The sequence below is a fragment of the Cannabis sativa genome, chromosome 1 (assembly GCF_029168945.1).
Source record: "Cannabis sativa cultivar Pink pepper isolate KNU-18-1 chromosome 1, ASM2916894v1, whole genome shotgun sequence".
Classification (NCBI taxonomy): Eukaryota; Viridiplantae; Streptophyta; class Magnoliopsida; order Rosales; family Cannabaceae; genus Cannabis; species Cannabis sativa.
The window spans coordinates 53714522-53736404 of NC_083601.1; the positions used below are offsets into that span (position 1 = coordinate 53714522).

Genomic DNA, 21883 nt, shown 5'->3' on the forward strand with positions numbered 1-21883 from the left:
AAACACACATTCTATTTTGCTCTTTACACTTCCATCCAAAAATCTTTGTTAAGTGCCATGGTGGACTCCTCATTGCAAAGAAATTCCAAAGTATCTATTACAACATTAAAGAAGAAAGTCAAACCATCTCACAACACGACCTAAAACATATGGATATTAGATAAAAAAAAAATGAGAGATTGACTAAGAAAAACAATCAGATCACCAAAATATTACGAATGATGCTACAAATGAGATTTATTTTTATTTCAATCAAAAACATGCGAAATGATATATCTCAAGAATTAACATGTTCAACTTGTAAAGAGGAAACACAATGAGTGGCTTAATCAATTAACAAGTGAGCAATGATCATTTGAGTAAAGAACAAATTCATTCAACTTCACAATGAGCCATACTTAATAAAAAGATGGGACAACTTCTACCAATCCACATATTCACACACTTGAGAAAGACAATAAACAAGAAATTTTTTTTTTACAGGATTTTGAACCAAGACTTTTCTTCGGTGTGTGCTAGTGACCTCAAGTGAGAACATTGGCTCACTCTCACAATTTTTTTATTAAGCTGCCCATTTTTTTCTGCCTTTTCTATCTTTAGACACTCCGGCTCTTTCTTTTGCAACCAGCTACGACTTTCACTCTCCCTCAGAGATGTAGTCGTCCTCTTTTAATCAGAAATACTAATATAGAAGGAGCATACTACTTATTAGTAAATGGACTAAAGAGAGCTCTTCCCATTGCATCTAAAAGAGGTAGCCTTTTTAGCTGGGAAAAATAAAGGTTCAAAGGATCTTGAAAAATTCACCTATTTAGAGCTTTCTCGATAGAACTGGAGAACCTGTAGATGGGACATGAAATGCCTCATAGAAAAAAAATTATAGCAATCAAGGCTTAGCTGAACAAACTGAGAAAGATAATGATCATATACCACAACGAATTAATCAGATAAAACACATAAAAAAATTCTCAAGTTGCACACATTAATACGAGAATTCAAGGCATTATTAAACAAAAATCCAAGAGAGCATCAATAATAATATGTGATTATCCAATGTACTTTTACTCAACCAATTCTAAAAAATGATATCCATTATCTATATATTTTGAGTCAACATGCATTTTTAGGAATGTTTGTGGAACTTTCATTATCACACATGATGCCACATAAACAAGCAATGAGGAACACTAGACAACATATCATGTGTGTATCATATTTCTTTTGAAGCAAGGGAGTACGATGTACAACATGATCAAAACCAGCATACATTAGGACAAAAACATCATCCTTTCTTTGTTTAAACCCAAGATTCAACAATATAAGGTTTAGAAGACCATACCATAGCACTAATAATAGTGAATGAGCTCTTGAAAGACGAGGTGATGATTTAACACTCTTATTTCTTTTGGTTAAAACTTTTGGAATAGCAGTAAAGTCTCCAATATCTGATTTATCCAATGATGCACTATTACATAGGACAACATTGTCCAACAAATAACTACCATCACTAGATCTCTTCCCTGTTAACACTGAGCACCCATCAGATGAAACTAAACAATGAGTTTTAGAAAAACTTACAGTGTAATTTGCATCACAAAGTTGACTGACGCTTATCAGATTTACCTTGAGCCCTTTCACATACAGTACTTCAGTAAGAGGTGCAGCTCTACTCATCACCAAGTCTCCTTTCCCACTAATCTGGCCCTTATTTCCATCACCAAAAGTGACAGCTCCCTCCTTTGCTTCTTTGTAATTGACTAACAATTTCTTGTTGCCAGTCATGTGTCAAGAGCAACCACTATCCAAGTACCACTGTCCTTCCAGAAATGCAGACAGCGAAACTTGAGCCACCAACCCAACATTCGATTCACGATCACCCCTCAATCTCCACTCACTTCGAGATCCTTCCTTTCGAGTCTTATGGGGTTTTTAAAAACTCTTAGGTCGATTGATCATAGCTTTGAAGTAGTTCTGCAGCTTATAGCATTTGGGTCGAATATGACCCCTCCTGTTACAAAAGTGACACACTGGGATGAATCTCTCCATCTGAGATATATTCTCCGTGGCAATTCTTCTTCCTTCTAACTTCACCTTGGTAGGTCCAGATGGTACATGGAATTTTCCAGTGGGGTCTGAAGACTCAGGTGTCGAGGGAAATGATGATTGCTTGTCATCCTTTTTGTCTAGGTTGATCACTGGTGTAATGGACTCTTCTACCCCCAAGTTATCTCCTTGCTTATACAACATCTTGTATCCGATAGAGGTTCGATCACCATAAGGTTTTTGAAGTTGAAGAGTTTGATTGATGGCAGCCGTTCCTGGAGGGATAAACTCTAAAGCCTGTTTAGCTCTTATGAGTTCAGCTGAAAGCTTGTAGATCTCATTGTCCTTCTCATCAAGAAGTTTGTTGAGATTCTTAACAGTGTCCTCCAGCTTGACTTTTTCAGACTCTATCTGCTCCTTGGCACTATTCAAACCTCTAATTTGCTTGGTCATATATTCCCACTGAGCAAACATCTCTTCATATGCATTTTGTCTTCCATTACTGTCGGCTTCAGACACAGTGGAGACTCCATCATCCTCAGATTCAACAGAATGATGTCTTTGAGCCATGAAAGCCACTACCTGTTTATCCTCATCAAAACTTTTGGTTGCTACAGAATCTTTTTCTTCGTCACTATCGCTCCAGGTGGCAACAAAGGCTTTCTTCTTTTTGAGAGTGTTGGCACACTCGGCCTGAATGTGTCCAAACCCATCACATTCTCTACACTGAATGCCCATGCTCTTATTGTCACTGGGTTGTTGACCATGCGTGAAGTTCTCAAGAGGATTTCTTTTGGGAACATTTTCCTTACCCTCAGAATACACTAATTTCTTGTGCCTTTTTTTCAAGAATTTTGCATAGTTCTTGGTCAGTAGATCTACAGCTTCATCTGAGAAACCAGCAGACACATCTGGGATAAACTTCTTTTCTTCTTTGTGAATGAACGCAATACTGTTGTCCCCTTTTTCTTTGTTCACATCCTTCTTTTTTTCTTTCTTCCACCTTGTTAAGGACACTTCATAATTCTGCAAGGATCCAATCAGTTCATCAAGATCCAGTTCCTCCACGTTTCTCATTTCTTCAATGGAGGTTACTTTAGACATAAATCTCCTAGGTAGAACTGCAAGAACTTTACGAACTAACTTTGCATTTGAATAAGTCTTTCCCAAAGCATAAGACTCATTTGATATGTCACACAATTTGGCATGGAACTCAGCCACCGTTTCTTCTTCCTCCTTTGATAAATCTTCAAACGCTTTTGCTAAAGCACGAAGACGAGATTTCTTTACTGCATCCGTTCCTTCATTTTTAATTCGTAGTTTTTCCCAAGCCTCTTTGGCCATCTCACAGTTCGCAATGACCTTCAATTGATTTGTGGACACTGCATTGAACAAAGCATGCATGGCCTTCGAATTAAAATTGGCCCTCTCCATCTCATCTGGAGTCCACAAGCTCATAGATTTTGGTTTGGTGACACCGTTATCCATCATCGTTGGGCATGTCCAACCATCTTCTATGGCCATCCAAACTCTTTCATTCACCGCCCTCAAGAATGCTCGCATTTTGGTTTTCCAGTGTGGGTAATTGGCACCTTCCAGCATTGGGGATCGTGATGTGGACCCTCCTTCTCTGAACATCTCCATTCCTGTACGAACAAGGAAAAACAAAACAAAGATAGAGAGCAGTATACTCCCAGAGTCGTGTCTGGAGAGGGGGTTAGTTCCAACTGGGTGTTGCAGAAAGAAAAAAATGCAGAAAAATCAAGAATCGCAGCAACAATGAATTTCAGAACAATGAATCTTGCAAGAACCCTAAGGATCAATATTTCTAACAGAAATAGCTGGCTCTGATACCAATTGTAAGCCCCAAGTTCTTGTCTAACCTATCTTTTTCATATTTAGATTGATTTTATCTTGATTTAAGCTTGAATATAAAAAGAACAAAATCAAAGATTCAACACCAGAATTTTACAAGCTTCACCTGCCCTAGAAACTCATTCTAGGCGGCTAGTGCTTGGGTTCCCCGAACCAGGGTAATACCTTTCACTATATTCAAAGATGTATCTTACAAAAACCAACAATATTGTAAACGATACACTCTTTTACAAAATACAGTGAATCTATACCCATACCAACCAAGACCCTTGATTGGAGACACAAGATCCCCTTGTGTGAATGATGAGCTCTCTTCAACACTTCTTCAATCTGAACTCCCTTCAGATCTGGTGATGAAGATGATACTGAAATCTCTTCAGTCTGAACTCAACATCTTCAAGCTTTGATCTGCAACTATGGAGTAATACCTCCAAGCTCAAAGATCACCTGCCATGGAAAATAAAGAAGAAACGAGAAGAAACGTAATCCCTAATCTCCGATCAAAAAGTTCGTCAACATAATGCCCAGAAATCGTATTTATACCCAGCTAAATCAGGAAACCCGAAATAGACAGCTGTTACCATCTGAACAATTAAAACCTAAAATATCTTTGCTGACGTGGACTAACACTAACAGTACGAACTCCAAACAAAACACTACGAGTCCCAAACGCAACTGGAATGCAACAGGACATAATTTGTCACTACAGAAAATAATAGATCTTACACAAGTGTACACGTGTCAAGTTTTTATTAGTTCACGTATTATTAATTATTAAAATATTATAAAAAAATAATTTAAAAAATTATAAAAATAATATAATAATAAAAAAATATTTTTTTTCTTTTTTTTTCTTTTTTTTTTCTTCTTCTTCAATACCCTAGTAATAACCCTAAAAGCTTAAGAGAATACCAAAGATTCTTTGGTTCAACAATATTTAAACCTCACACCACCATAACAAAAATTGAAAATTTTAGCACAACTAACACACTTGATAAAACATCCCTTCCCTTCCTAAACCCCCTAAATTTTAAAGCTTCAAAGAAGCAAACTTCAAGAAAAATTCAACAATGACAGTAAATAAAAGAACGAATTTGGGCTTGTAGCTCGTAAAAATGTGAATCCACATCTTCTTTTTCCTCCTCCTTCAGCTTAGCTTATTGCTCGATCGGATCTGGGAGGATTGGACCTGGCCAGGAGAGACATGAGCTGAAAAACTCAGGGGAGGGGAGATCCGGTTCTTCCTTGAGTTTTCACGGTCGTTGAAGTTAAAAATGACCCTCATCTCATGGTTGTGGGAGACTCGCTATTAACGGCGTCGAGCTAGTAAGGAAACTGAGAGAGGAAGACTAAAAGAAAAGAGAGAGGAGGAGGAGGAGGAGGAGGAGGACAGAGGGATATCGATCGAGAGAGGAGGACAGAGAAGACGTCGGCCGGAGCTCTTGTGAAAGAGACGCTAGAGAGAGGGACAGAGAAGATGGTGGTTCGGGAATGGAAACGGGCGACTATAAGGATTTTTTGAGATAAGATGGGGTTTTCTTTCTTTCTTGAAGAAGAAGAAGAAGAATTTATTATTATTATTATTGTTTTTTTTTATAATTTTTAAATTTTTTTCATATAATATTGAATAATTAACAATACGTGGACTCATAAAAATTTGACGTGTGCATTTGTGTACATGGGAGTTGTCCATCATGACACTTAATAGAGATTTTATATGAAAATGTAAAGAGCAAAACAGAATGTAAGTTTAGTAGGTTTTGCCGTCAAAAAATAAATTTGTTGGAGTTAAGTGTTACAAGTCATAAAGTTTAAGTAATTTTACCCTCAGTATCTCAATAAATAATATATATTTTCAGTTTTGGACGGTCGTATTTTTTATTATTATTTTTACAATTTCAAAATAGGTAGTATAGATATTAAGTATATATGAGTAATCCTAATTACAAAATAATAATAATAAAGGAAAATTATTAAATGGGAAATACCTTACAAAAAAATATTAGGGAGAAATATCATCTCATATAATCTTAATTAAGGTTGACTTTTCATAAATAGTTAACTAATTTGCACAAATATTCTAGGTATTGCTTTCATTGATCTTTATCTATTCGAATAGTTAATAATTTTACATAAAATTTATAATTATATATATACATAATTGATTAAAATACATAGGCCATCGTAAGGCAGACAGACGAATATTTGGTTGGATAATATAAATTATATAACTGACCATATAATTAAACTTAAAGACAACTCTGTAGGCAGGTATCGTGTAGCGCAATTTTATGTATAATAAAAACCAGTAAAATGTTAATAGATTTAGATGTAAATAATAGTGGACTTTATATATTCGTTAATAGTATATTTGTTAAATCTGAAATTTCAGTAAAGATTATATATATTATCACTGGCCATTTTTAAAATAAATAAACTGTCTAGGTGTCTATATGTACAAGTATTTGTTACAATAATAAATTGTACATGTTTTAATTTATGATTAACTCATTCTTATAGTTTGAATTTTTATTAGCAAATGATTGTTAAATATCAAACGTACGTCAAGTACCAATCGATCAACTATTTAAATAAAGATTTCAATGTAAAAAAATGAATTAATTAAAGAATTTCCAAGGAAGAAAATTACCAATACATTTTTCTCTCTCTCTTTTTTTTTTAAGTTCATACATAAAACATCATTACAAAAAAAAATGGCAAGTTGCATGAGGAACATAAGGGGAATTAACCTCAATCCATATAGTTCTAGTATTGTTATCTTCATCCCATAGTCTGCTTCTAGCTTGAATTGTACCAACCAGCTTTGAACGTATAGCCTCCAGTTCAGCAACATATTATTTTATGTCCTTTTCTTTTCTATACAAAACATAATTTCCAAATAAAATTAACTCACCAAATAAAATCAACTTTCTTTAAGAGAAATATTTCTTACAAAAAGTTTTCAAAACAAGAAAATGAGAAATATTTCCTTTGAAAGAAAGGAGCAAAGTGAACAAAATAGTTTAATTGCACAAGAAAATCACATAATAAATAAAAAATATTTTGATACTTAAATTACTAAAAAATAGACTTAATTTACATTAGTAGTGCAGTGACTAATAAAAATTGAGTAATGATGACAACTTGATTATTCACATTCAAATAAAAGAAATAACAAAACAACCAACTATGGCAATAATAATCATAATAAACAATCGCACCATAAGCGTGGGCTCAGGGACGAAGCTATTTTAGCTTCAAAGCGGGCTATGGCCCCTCCCAAAATTTTGGACAAAAAAATTATAAAGCAATTTAATGTTAAAAATTTTATTTTTTAAAAAAAAAATTATGTAATTGGCCCCCTTTAATTATTTTTTTAATAATCTTTTGGCCCCCCTTATTCTTAACTTCTGCCTCCGTGTCCCTACGTGGGCTAATACGAATGTGAGAATCTCCCTGTGACAGTCAGTAGTCCCGTGATTCGCAAGGGGAAACACCGAGTAAGCTGTGGAATCCCACACCGCCTGGGGAAGGTCAAGTGGGATGATTCTGAGACTGTGTAGGTATGGGACTGCACAGTTGAAGAGAGCTTAAATGGATTGATTGGTACTACCTATATCAACAAGGTGCATCTTGTTTTTCGGTAGCCCATCTCGAAAGAACTTCACAGTTAAGCGTGCTTGACCTGGGGCAATTTCTGGATGGGTGACCTCCTGGGAAGTTTTTCTAGGAAGCGTGCGAGTGAGGACAAAGCACACTGGAAACACTCGTGTTGGTCTGTAGGGTCAGTCATTAATCCAGGAAGCGTTACAAATGGTATCAGAGCCTTGACCCAGCCGAAAGTGTGGTCGACGAGGACATTGGACCCCATAAGGGGGGTGATTGTGACAGTCAGTAGTCCTGTGATTCGCAAGGGGAAACACCGGGTAAGTTGTGCAATCCTACACCTCCTGGGGAAGGTCAAGTGGGATGATTCTGAGACTGTGTAGGTATGGGACTGCACAGTTGAAGAGAGCTTAAATGGATTGAATGGTACTATCAACAAGGTGCATCTTGTTTTTCAGTAGCCCATCTCGAAAGAACTTCACAGTTAAGCGTGCTTCACCTGGGGCAATTTCAGGATGGGTGACCTCCTCAGAAGTTTTCCTAGGAAGCGTGCGAGTGAGGACAAAGCACGCTGGAAACACTTGTGTTGGTCTGTAGGGTCAGTCATCAATCCAGGAAGCAGCCAGAGTGGTGTACTCGTGTATAAGAGCCATTATTCCGTGGGTGTAAGGACCTCATGGAGGCTTGAAGCGGGGACGTTACACTCCCTGATCTGAACAAGGACAAGAATAATCATGCTACAAACACAAACATATTTTGAGCCAATAGAAATTATATGAACGTCCCAAAACAAGACTATTATCCCTTGCGGAGAATAAACAAAGATCTACTAGCATAACCATAGCAAAGTGATGTATCTACACAATTATTAAAAATGAAAAACAAAATAACAAGGTAGAATGTAACCAAAAACATCGTAAAGAAGCGATTCCCAAAACAATTCCCCTAAACGGAAGCTCCCACCACCACAACACTCCACCCCAAGCCTCACCCAACCTCGGTCATTAGCCATCAGAGGCCACCTGAACACATCGATAAACCATTTCCCAAATTCGCAACGCAATCCCCACGAAAAGCAACCCATAGCTGTAAAACCAAAACCAACCCGCAAATCATGATCAACCTTCGCAAGAATCAAGTCCATTTATGCATATGTTTGATAACCAATAAATATTTTCTATTTGTTTACTTAGGTGTTATTTGGTAACACTTTTTTAATCAGTTTTCTGTTTTTAAAATTGAAAAAGTGAAAATATTTTTCAAAAACATGTTCTATATATAAAACTGTTTTTACTTTTCAATTTTTTAATTGAGAATCAAAATTTTAAGAACAAAAAAAAAATCATTTTTTCAATATTTTTTTAAACAGTTTTTTTTTTCTTAATCAATATCTTGGACTTTGATCATGACCCGGACCCAAATCCCCCCACGGTCCTGGCCCTGAACCCGGCCTCTGACTTGAATCCAAATCCGACCCCGGACCTAGACCCGACGTAAATAAAATCAAAAAATGAAAATGAAAATGAACTTTACTGAACACACTTTTGTTTTCTGTTTTTAAAATTGAAAAACAAAAGATGTTACATAACTCATTTTTATTTTTCAAAAGCAAAATTTTTAAAAACAAAAATTTTACTTTCATTTTGTGATTAAAAAATTAGAAAACAAAAGTGTTACCAAACGATAGCTTAAAACATGGAGAACTTGATTAAATAAGGGATAAAAAAAAAAAAGAATACTTCCACCACCAATTTTTTAAAAAATGTCATTAAGGGTAGTGATTTTTATTTATTTTAATTTTATTTTTTAATATTAAATATATAATAATAATTTTATCTTTTAAAATATAATTTACAAAATAAATACTATATACTATAGTTTAATTTAAAAGGGTAATTTAGTCAATTTATATTTTCTTATAAAGTAAACAAGATAAATCATTATTATTCTTTTTTTTAAACAATTTTAATAAACAACATATTATAAATATTATTTGAAATTATTCTTCATTTTATTTGGTTATATATTTTTGTTAATAATTTATTCTGATTCTCTGAAAGCTGTGTATATAATAAAATATTTATTCACTCCACTATATATATGTGTAATTATTTCACTGTATATATGTTTGGTTGTTTTGTCGTCTATTTGTACAATAAAGTGCAAATAACAATGATAAACCTTGTAATTATATAAATATATAAATTTATATAAGTACGTGTTCAATTTTATAGAATCATAATCCAAAAATGAACAATATAATTCGCATGTGAAATTTATTCAAATCAAATATCTCTTTATTGCCACATTTTCTGTTTAATTTAATACTGAAAACCAAACTTAATTAATGTTTTCTATGCGAGAGGAAGGGGCAAATAAGATAACACATCATCACAAAATTGTAAGAATGTGAAAAAAAAAAAAAACAAGTAGGTATGTAATTAGAAGCTAGGCAAAGAAGATGAAAGCAAGTAAAAAGACTTGAACTATGGCTGCTAATATCATATTTGCCAAGTTATTGGTGCTGCCATTATCAAAGCCATATCCGAAATCAAATCCCGACGATGGTGGTTGAAAGAAAAAGCTATCCAATCCCGGTGGTGAGTTTGTCTTTTCTGTAGACAGCGGTGGCGGTGGCGGCGCTACCAATGGAAGTGGGCAAGACATTCCGGTAAGGCAATTTTCAGTTACCCTTCAAACACACAATACACAATTTAATTATTTGCTAGCTTCTAATTAAAAAATATTAAAAATAATTCATTAGACCTAGCTATAAATAAATAAATATATATATGTATTAACTTACATTAACTTCAACTTCTTATTGTTGGATAAAGTTGAGGGTACTGATCCATTGAATTTATTTTCCGACAAATCCCTGTGTTGTATAATACAACAAACAATATATTATATTAGATATATTTTTATATATGCATTTATTTCTATATGATGAAGAAATTATAGTGTATAATAAATAAACTCACAATAACGTTAATTTTGGAAGGTCGCCAAGAAAATAAAGAATAGGACCATATATGGTATTGTTGTGCAAATCTCTGAGAGATAAAACAAAACACATGACATATATGGATATATATATATACACAGTTACATTGAATCAATATATAAAAAAGCAATTGAGACAACATCTATGAGTCCATCATTGCAACATCTTACATTGAGACAAGGGCATCCATGGAGCTAAAATCTGGAAGTGAACCAAATAAACCGTAGCCACTTAGATTCCTGTGTATGTTATATAAATATTTATATATATTAAAGAATTACAGCGAAAGAGATATGATATTAATATTATGTAGGCTTATATATATATAATACTTACAGTGCTGTTACACGTGGAATTGAATCAGAAGAACACGTAACCCATTCCCACGTGTATTTTGTAGGAAGACATGGGTCACCACTCCACATCTGTAGTACTTCAAATTGATTTTGTAGTGTTGCTAACCCTTCACCTATAATAATAGGATATAAAAAATTCAATGATACCACACCTAACCTATAATGATGACCACCTAAAACTGCCCTTTTTAACATTTCTTACTAATCCTAATTTCAAACCTAAATATTTTTTTAATGAAAAAACTTATAAGTAACTAAATATATATATTCCATTCTCCTTAGGGAATTAAAGCCATATTTGCAAGACATAATTAACTTGCACAAAATAATTACAAAGCGTATTAAAAATTTCCTCAAGAATCGTACCGCAAGAATCTTCAACAGTTTTATGCATAATAGTCAAATAAGTATATTATATAGAGTATATATAATAACCACATAATTAAATTAATCACACACAAATTAATTTAATAAAATTGTTATTTGTAAGTAAGTAATTAATTAGCTATGTACCATCGTTTGGGTGGGTTTGGAGTGTTGAAACCTGGGAGAGAGTGTAAAGTTCATTGGCATTGATAAGTGGAAGAAGTGTGGAGTCAGGGGTTGGACGTAACTCGATCAAAGTATCATAAGAAGCAGTGATGTTGGCAATATAAACTTGGACAGAGCTCCCAAAAGGTGGGATTATGGGTTTGGAATAAGCCTCTCCATCTATGAACACTTGAAACGACCTCTTTTGTGTAGAGGGCAGTAATGTGACCTCAGAAAAGTAAATTGTCATGTAAATCCCAACTTTGGTGGCTGTCAAACCGGTAGTGTATAGTTGCATAGTAGTAGTAGTAGTAGTAGAGCTACTAGTACTAGTAGTTTGGTTGAAAGTGGCAGCAGTTTTGAACACAATTTCTGGTGGCTTATCTTCTGCACTGCTAACATCAATGGATGATGCTTCATTTGAAACTGTTATTAATCCTACACCTCGTGCAGGATACCAAGTTCGATCATAACCATCATCCGGGTACCTATCATATATATGTAATACACATATTATAATAGTACTATTTGTTTATTAGAATAAATAAAAGATGTGTTTCCCCCGAAATTCACTTACATTTTGATAATTTTTTTAAACAATTTGTTGATCATGTTAACATGAATACATTAAGATTAAAATATTGGTGAATTCTACACATTCTTATTACTTTATTTTATACGCATATAATTAATTATTTTATATAAAACTATAAATTATTCTCAATTTCTCAAAAACTAGCTAACAATTATAACTATAATATAAATTCAATCAAATAAAAATTGAAATATAATTTTTCTGAAATTAGAAAATACCTTTACAGTTATAGCAAAAAAACTTCACTACCACTCCTCTACATATAAGTCTTCTTTATTATTTTATTTCTTTAAAATAATTTACTAATTTTTTTTTTTTACTTTTACCTTACATATTTACATTATACTATACATTTAAATATTATATCTTTATATATTTTATTAATTAAAATAAAGAAAAATATGAAAATAAGTAAAGAAGAATAATAAACAAATAATAATTAATGGAATGAAAGAGAGGAAGAAAAAAATATAATATGTCTTACGTACCACTTTACTATTTATAAGTTAAATGCAGAGAAAAATTTCTTAAAATTTGAAATGAGATATAATAACTAAGGGTTTAAAATTACATTAAGCTCAATTTTAATCTAAACTATTTTGTTTTTCTTAGCTTTTAACTTTATTAAGATATTATAATTGCGAGTGCTCTAAAGAGAGAGATCTAAAAAATATATAATGCATATGATAATGTTAATTATTAATATAGGAAATGATAAGGTACCTTATAGCATCAGTATTTGATCCCGAATAAGTATATCTCTGAACCATAAGCATTGCATACTTTGGGTCAACACGGCTGTACATAGTCGCATCTAAGCTTCGGATTGCAAGCGTATTTATGAAAGGATTCTGATCTGAATACGTTCGAACAAGACATATATTAGTCATCTTAGACTTGGGAAAATACATCACCTCATAACCCACATGCAGATTTGAATTTAGAGACATGTTAACCGTAGCCCAAAAGTTGCCATCGAAGTAGATGTCAAAAGTGGGAGGAGAGTCCATCCCATCGTAATCTCCATAGAAAAATGTTGCACGCACCAAAATTCGTTGGTCTTCGTGATCATCTTCGTCGAGGTTGATGTTGTAGCAGTTCTTGTCGAGTGTTGGGAAAGATCTTAAAGATGTTGTGAGAACGGATCCATCTAAGCTTCCGAATTTGGTCTCTCTGGAGACGCCGGTGCGGATGTAGTCATCATCTGGCACCCAAGTTATGGAGTTTGTTGTTTTTATGGTCTGTGAGCCACCGCAATCGATGCTCAAAAACACAGCAACACAGGAGTTGTATTGTGTTAGTCTTAATGAACATATCACAATACTTAGCCAAACCAACCATGTTGTACCACTACTACTACTACTATTACTAGTCATAATTATTCTTAGCTAGCTAGTTTTTTGTGTACGTATCACATTTCGTAACATGATGTTTATATATACTTGTATTATACCCTCAAGTTGTTTGACTATGAATTTATTATATTACTATTATTGTATATGTATATGAGAATTGCTATACTGCGTGCAAAACACCATGGCATAGCATATATAGACTATTATTTTATTAATATGTATATATATAAAGATAATTGTTAAAAGGTATACTTAATTAATTATCAGAAATAACTTACACCCCCTTTAAATTGTTTCGATACATTTCTTGTTTATTTTAGTATTCAAGAAGATTTTTAGTTTTTTTTTTTTTCTAGCTAACACTAATTATTTAAGAATATAAGTAAATTTTTATAAAAATTTTGAATATTTTACAGTATATATAGTTTTAATTATGGAATATATGTGGTTTTATTAATTTTGGACGGTCCTGTTTATCAATTATTTTTAAATCAAAATATGACTAATATGTTAATTAATTTTGGACGGTCCTGAATTAAGGTTGACCTATTCCATAAATAATTAATGAGTTTGCTGTTGATTGATCTCAAAATCTTCGAATAGATAATAATTTAAATATTATAATTATATTGAATATTTGGTTGGACAATATATGAAGAACTTTGGCAGGTGTCGTGAGGCGCAATTTGTAATTTATTTATTTATAATAAAAATTAAAGTATTAATAGATTTATTTAAATGTAAATAATAGTGGAGTGTATTTTTTTATATATAGATTTAATCAAATTAAAGTAGTATTTATCTACTATTTTGAAAAGAAAAAATAATGGGTTAGCTCTAAGAAGATCCCTTGCTGGAAGAATTCTTCCTCGTTTTTTAAAATTTTCAATTTACTTGATTTGGTTTTGGGTGGTTGTCTCTTTTGAATTCTGCGTGAGTTTAAATTATTTGGTATTATGATTTAGTAATAATTATCTGGTCTAATATAAATTTTACAAATTACTAACACATAAAATAAAGGCATACTAGTTTTATATATACTAGGTGATTGTTACGTGCCAAGCCACGTAGTGTTAGTTTTATTTAATATTTTAATTTTTTATTTTAATTAATAATTAAAATAGTATAATTATTTGAACGATTTGTTTTATAAAAATAAAATATGTGTCAGTATATTTAGTAAGTAAAATATAGTTGTGTTATAATAATGTATGTTATTAATAGTAAAATGTATATTAATCTTCTAATTGAAAAAAGTTCTATTATCTCATTTCATATTTAATAATAGCTACACAACTATATATTTATAGACTTTCACATTCTTTGCAAATTACTAATAAGCACCAATAATATTTTCATATTCTAATATTTTTCAACCTTCTCCTCTTGGTGGTAAAATTAAAAATAAAACTAAAAATAAGCACAATCATATAAGATAAATACTAATTACAGCCCATTTCATCTTTTTTTTTTATTATTTTTTTAAGCACAAGCCCAAAAATTTCTAAGCCAACACAATCAATCTTCTTTTATATTATCTTTTCTAATATTTTATCTATATTTTTCTTTTTTAAAAAATAAATAAAAAAAATTATTAATATTCTCCCATGATAGGTTTGTTAGAGAGATATGTGGCTGGTTTTTTTAATTTAAAAAGAGATTATTAATATTTAAAAGATTGTTTATTTAAAAGATTGTTTAATTTTTTGGGTTTAATTATTGGGTTTATTTTTTAACGGAGATCAAACCTAATCGTTAAAGATATATATACATAAATTTTAATCCCACCAAAGTAGCATTTATTGATGATAGAGTATATTCCTTCTATAATTTGTTTTGACTTTTTCCTTCCATTTGTTCTACTGTCAATAGTTGTTTAATCATAAATTTTAATAAAGATTATTATATTAAATGTTAATAAGCTGTCCATGTAAAGCAGTCGTTACAATATAATAAACTGTTTTAATTTATGACTAATCATTCAATTGTTATTAACAAATAATGATTCTTAAATATTGAACAAGTAACAATATCCATAACTATTTGATTAAAGATTTTCCACGGCACCTATATTTTTTCTTCCTATATTATTATTCGTTGTCTTTTATTATTAATTTTTTCTAAAAGATAAATTATTATTATATTATTATTGATACAGTTATATATTAGATCTATCTAACGGCATTTCTTGGTTTAACAGAATATACCTTAAAAATAAAAGAATATTCTGTTAAATTTAACGATGTTAATAGGTTTCATCTCCCGTTAACAAATAAACCCAATAGTTAAACCAAAAAAATTAAACAATCTTTTTTTAAATTAAAAAAAAAATCAAAAAATTAAACAATCTTTTTTTAAATTAAAAAAAAAAAATCATCTTAGCCACATATCTCTCTAACAAACCATATAAAATAATACATTTTTTTTCTAGAAACATAAAGTTACAGTCTAATTTCATTAACTGTCATCAATATAAAATTTAAATTCTATATTAAAAAATATCTTCTTTTTCTTTCTAAATCCATAAAGCTACAGACTAATTTCATTAATATAAATATTCAAGTATGAATACATCAGAACAATTCAAAATCAAAACCAATAAATATTCAAGTAGTTCAATAAATTCATAAACAAATAAATCAGAACAATTTAAAATCTCAAATCAAGAAAATTAAAAGTTTAGATTTATAATCTTTACAAATATAAAAAACTTAAATAGATCTATCTACCATTGTTGTTGCCGTTGCTCAGTTACTGGATTCTTAAACAAAAACTACTAAAACTTATATAAAACTAATATTTACGTGGCTCGTCACGTAACTCTCATCTAGTATTAAATTAATGTTTAGAAAACTCAATATTAAAATATACACCAATAACTAACATATTGTTATCTCTAGTGTTTGGTACTTAAAAATATTCTTTTAATATTTCTTAACTACTAATTATTTACTAGACATAACTGATAACTAATATCAATAGCATGTAGATATTTTTTTTTTAAAAAAAAAGAATAAGAATAAATTATGTACTTTTAAGATTTATTTAAACAATTTTTTAAAATTTTAATTGATACTTTACTATTTTTCATCAATATTCACCTTTTTTTTTTTTTTTTTTTTTTTTGAAAGGTAAAATCAACTTTTATTAACCTTCGAAATCAGTTACCAAAGTAGGCAACAACTCAGTTGGAATATTTTCCATACTGAAGGTACAATCAGGAAATAATAAAGATGCTCTAGCAAATTCATGAGCAACTCTATTAGCTGACCGCTTAACAAAGCAAAAATAAACATTATTCAAACTAGCCAACATGGCTTTGCAATCTTGGATCACACATCCAAAATGAGAAGATAATATAGTCGAGTTTCGCAAAGCTTGTACAACCACTAAGCAATCCGTCTCGACCCAAACTTCGTTGTAATTTTGGTCTTTGATCCAACTTAGAGCTTCCCGAAAGCTCAAAGCTTCAGCAATGGACGGAGCAATGTTACCAATATGTAACTTGGTACGGCATTCGATAAGCATACCATGATGGTCCCGAACCACCAAGGCACTTCCAAATCGGTTTTGTCCTTCAAAAATAGCTGCATCCACATTGATCTTGATGCTATTAATCTGAGGTTTAATCCAACGCTCCATCCCATCATAGTCTTGAAGATCAGACCATAATGACTCAATTTGAGTTTTTTGAGCGTGTTTCCATTGATCAAGATAGCTTTTAGCAGAGGCGACTATGGATGAAAAATTAAACGATTTCCCTTGCCATACAACATCATTTCTCGCTCCCCAAACGGCCCAACACAAAGCAGCAGCCATGCCTTGTTTTTCAGCTGGTAGATGCGTGAAAATCGACACACACCAGTCCAGGAACATGCCTCCTGCTGCAGTCACGGTAGTGCCAATGCCGACCCTTTCCCACACCTTCGTAACTACACGGCAAGTCAGTAGCACATGAGAGATTGTCTCGTCCATCTCCTCGCACAAAGGGCACAACGTGCTGACTGGAACATGCTTAGAGGCGAGTTGAGCGAGAGTAGGAAGGCAGTTAGAGCCGGCTCTCCACATCAGGTTCTTGATTTTTGGTGGCAGTTTCAATGCCCATAACGACTTCCAAAAATCCGAGGCAGCTACATCATTTCCAAGTCCCTTCAATTTTTGTTGTAATGTGTAGGCACTTCGGACCGAGTACATACCATTGGCCTCATTAAACCAGCAAAGGGAGTCTGAGTTGTGGTTTATATTCAAAGGAATTTGCCTTATCAATCTCTGGTCACGTTCCTCAAATAAATCCTTGAGAATATCCTCATCCCAGGAAGACGAATCCATTGACATTATGTTGCACACTTTGGCTTGTTGAAGGGCTGGGTGAGACGAAATCACTACTGGTTGTTGATGATCCGGTAACCATGGTTCATTCAGCACATTAATGGATGAGCCATTCCCCACGCTCCAGCGAACTCCCGCCCGAACAAGAGACTGGGCTTCCCAAATACTACGCCACACAAAGCTCGGGTTGTTTCCAATAGTGGCCGAGAGGTATGTTCCATGTGGGAAATATCTCGCCTTGAAAATGCGAGTAACCAGAGACTCAGTTCTTGTTAGAAAGCGCCAGCCTTGTTTTCCCAAAAGTGCCAAGTTAAAATCATGAAGACTACGAAATCCAAGTCCTCCATTGCTTTTGCTATTACACATCCGATCCCATGACATCCAAGGGATACCTTTATTATCTTTTGATGAACTCTTCCACCAAAACCTCGCCATGGTACTTTCAATGTCTCTACTAATCTCCAAAGGAAGTAAAAAAACATTCATAGCATAGCTAGGGAGAGCTTGAGCAACAGACTTAATTAATACCTCTTTACCGGCACGAGACAGAATTTTTGAATCCCAACCTTGAAGCTTTTTCCTGACTCTGTCCTTCAAGAAACCCAGCACAGCTGACTTATTCCTTCCCATAGTACTTGGAAGTCCCAGATACATACTCCGATCATCAGCTTGAGGCATTTGTAACAAAGAGCTTATATCCTCCCTCACCTGGTTCTCAGTGTTAGTACTATAGAAGATTGACGATTTCCCCAAGTTCACTTTTTGTCCTGAAGCACATTCAAACTGGTGAAGAAGTTCTCGAATCCGATTGGCCTCTAGTAGAGTTGCTTTACAGTACAAGTAACTATCGTCAGCGAAAAGCATGTGAGACACTTTTGGAGCGCCATTTGCCACTTTACAACCATGAATGAGACCCCTATCCTCATATCTTTTGATCAAAGCTGATAAACCTTCTGCACACAAGATAAAAATGTAGGGAGATAAAGGATCCCCTTGACGGATACCTCTTGAGGGTATAATCGGTCCCATGGTTCTTCCCCCATGAATCACTTTGTAGCTTGCAGAACTAACACACTTCATCACCAATGATATCCACCTATCCGAGAAGCCAATCTTTCTAAGCACCGAATCCAAGAAGTTCCATTCTATACGATCATAGGCTTTACTAAGATCCAGTTTCAAAGCCATATAACCATCCTTGCCTTTTCTTTTCCTCTTCAAGTAATGGAGAACTTCAAAGGAAACAAGAATATTATCAGTAATGAGTCTCCCTGGAATGAAAGCGCTTTGGGATTCAGATACAATTTGGTCCATGTAAGGCTTCATCCTATTGGCCATTACTTTAGTAATGATCTTATACAGAACATTACATAAAGCAATTGGTCTTAGATCAACCATACTTTCAGGGACTTTCTTTTTCGGAATTAACACCACATTAGCATCACCGCAAGATGAACCCAGTTCCCCTGTGGTAAAGAAATCCTGAACCACATTGACAACATCAATCTGAATAATATCCCAACACTTCTGATAAAAAGCTGGAGTCATACCGTCTGGACCGGGGCTTTTATCTGGATGCATACTGAACACAGCTTTGCGAACTTCCTCGGCAAGAATCGGTTGATTGAGTTCTTCATTAATGCGTGTAGACACCCGACTTTGAATACACTGAACCACCATGTCACTACTCAAGTTCGATGCACTGAAGAGAGAAGAGAAATATTCCACAACGACATCCGCAAGGCCATTATCCCAATCCTTCCAAGTACCACTAGTATCTTTAAGCTTTGAAATCTTGTTGAAACTCTTTCTATTGCTAGCAGCCCTATGAAAGTATTTAGAATTCTGATCACCTTCCTTAAGCCAAAACTGCTTCGCCCTCTGCTTCCAAAAGACTTCTTTTTGGTCCAACACCAAAAAAAGTTCCTTTTTCTTCTCACTATACCGTTGGACGGAGAGAGTATCTCTTTTGTTCTTCAATTGATTCAACTCATTTCGGCATTTCTTGATTCGAAGTTTAAAATTGCCAGTCACATTTTTTCCCCAAGTTGATAATTTCTCAGCACAAAGGGATAATTTTTCGGCCACACTCACATGGTTAGAAACATTCCAACAATCCTTCACAATTTCAAAGCACGTCGGTTCTTTTAACCAAGCATTTTCAAACCTGAATTGCCGATTAGGAATGAAGGCGTCCGGAGCTACGACTTCTAGAAAAATTGGCGAGTGGTCTGATGAAGAAAATTCAAGGTTTAGTAACCAAGCTTGTGTAAAAGTCTGAAGCCAAACCGATGAAACAAGGGCGCGATCCAATCGAACTTCTATCCAACGAGAAGTTCCCCTCCCTTTTTCCCAAGTATAGGCATAACCAATCAAGTCCATGTCAAAAAGATCACAATCCATTAGAGTTTGTTCGAAGCCAGAGATTAACCAACTCGGATAAGGTTGTCCTCCGCGTTTGTCACTTTGACTAAGAACATTATTCAAGTCGCCAATTACACACCATGGAGCATTCGAATTGTTGACTAGGGACCTTAGTAAATTCCAGGTATCCATCCTTTGTTGCCTTTGGGGTTCACCATAAACCCCTGTAAGTCTCCACTTTGGATTGCCTTCCACTTCTACCATAAAATCAATATGGCTTTGAGAAAAGCCAATTATTCTACCATCTTTTTCATTTTTCCATAATAAAGCAAGGCCGCCACTCCTGCCTTGGGCTTCAACAATAAACACTCCTTCGTAGCCCAAACCACGACCAACAAACTCCACTCTAGCTTTATTACTTTTTGTTTCACACAGAAAAACAAAATTGGGTTGCTTTTGAGTAACAGTCTCTTTAAGGAATTGAAAAGCCCGTTGGTTCCCAAGCCCACGACAATTCCAACTTAACACATTCATAAGTCTTGGCGGGCCTGTGACACAGAACCCGCCCCATCTAAGTTTTTTGGGCCTGCTGACATAACAAGATTTCCACTAGTATTTCCATTCGGCCCAAATGAAATATCTTCAGCAAATCTTTTCCTTTTTGATTCAAGGATTAGTAGATCACCATCAATGCCATCATTAACTTCTTCCCTCATATTGGTATCTCGTATGATATGTTCAATATTCACCTTTTTATTTTTCACCTCACTTAAAAAAACAAAAAAAAAAAATACCTAACGTAATTTTATTTTTGAAATAAAAAATAGTTACCAAATACATTTATTTTATTTTCCAAACATAAAATAAAAATACTTCAAGATGGATGTGAAGCTTTTAACAATGGTGAAGGTAGAAACCAAAAAGAGAAAAACAGAGCAAGTGGCAGAGCCTATAGCAGAATTGAATGCCAAGAAAGCTTAACCAACTGGTTAGCTTGAGACCAATTTATTTATACTGTAATAATGTTCAGTACATGAGAAAATAACAGAAAAGAGCAACTTGCCTAACTAACATTTAACTAACTAAACTAACTGATAATAACTAACTGTTATTATTGTTTACATCCCCCCTCAAACGAAATGGGGAGGAAGCCATTTGAAGTTTGCCCTTTAGGTAGTTAAACCGATCTGTAGTGAGGGATTTAGTTAGGATATCAGCTGCCTGATCCAAGGAAGGAACATAACGAACTGAGAGTTGCTTTGCAATGATTTGGTCTCGAACAAAATGCAAATCTATCTCAATGTGTTTGCTTCTAGCATGAAACACAGGATTTGCAGCTAGTGCCGCAGCACTTTGATTGTCAATCCATAAAACTGGGGTCTGAGATAAGGGAAATTGCAGTTCAGAGAGGATAGATTTGATCCATTGTACCTCAGCTGCAGCATTAGCCAAGGCTCGAAATTCACTCTCCGTACTAGAGCGAGCAACAACATGTTGCTTCTTTGCTGACCAGGACACCAAATTGTTGCCAAAATACATGAGATAGCCTCCTGTAGACCTCCTGTCATCAATGCAGCTAGCCCAGTCTGCATCGGTGTACCCTTGTAATTGAAGATGATCTGTTGGTTTAAGCCACAATCCTTCATGTAGGGTGCCTTTTAAGTATCTAAGCAATTTCTTGCAAGCTTCCCAGTGTTTGACAGTGGGAGCATGGAGAAATTGACTGAGTTTATTAGTAATATAGGCTACATCTGGTCTTGTTAAACTCAAATATTGGAGTGCTCCCAAAGTACTCCTGTACAGTGTGATATTGTCAAATGGT

At 33.7% G+C, this 21883-nt stretch overlaps 1 protein-coding gene across 1 annotated transcript; it reads right to left on the reverse strand.

Moving 5' to 3' along the window:
* Positions 1-9750: 9750 nt before the first annotated feature.
* LOC115705947 (uncharacterized protein At1g24485) lies at positions 9751-14177 on the reverse strand. The gene is made up of 7 exons (XM_030633440.2): positions 12737-14177; positions 11401-11906; positions 10868-11000; positions 10702-10770; positions 10509-10580; positions 10331-10402; positions 9751-10216 (listed from the first exon to the last, which is right to left on the reverse strand). The coding sequence occupies exons 1-7, from the start codon at positions 13387-13389 to the stop codon at positions 9973-9975; spliced, it is 1749 nt and encodes a 582-aa protein (XP_030489300.2). The 5' UTR covers positions 13390-14177; the 3' UTR covers positions 9751-9972.
* Between the last annotated feature and the right edge of the window lie 7706 nt (positions 14178-21883).

What these genes read in the sequence shown, in the direction of transcription:
- LOC115705947 (XM_030633440.2), bottom strand. Translation starts at nt 13,389, where the DNA reads ATGACTAGTAATAGTAGTAGTAGTAGTGGTACAACATGGTTGGTTTGG. An exon ending in ATGGATGCCCTTGTCTCAAT is followed by an intron (nt 10,581 to 10,701) that starts GTAAGATGTTGC and finishes TTTATCTCTCAG; the next exon opens with AGATTTGCACAACAATACCA. An exon ending in AATAAGAAGTTGAAGTTAAT is followed by an intron (nt 10,217 to 10,330) that starts GTAAGTTAATAC and finishes GTGTGTTTGAAG; the next exon opens with GGTAACTGAAAATTGCCTTA.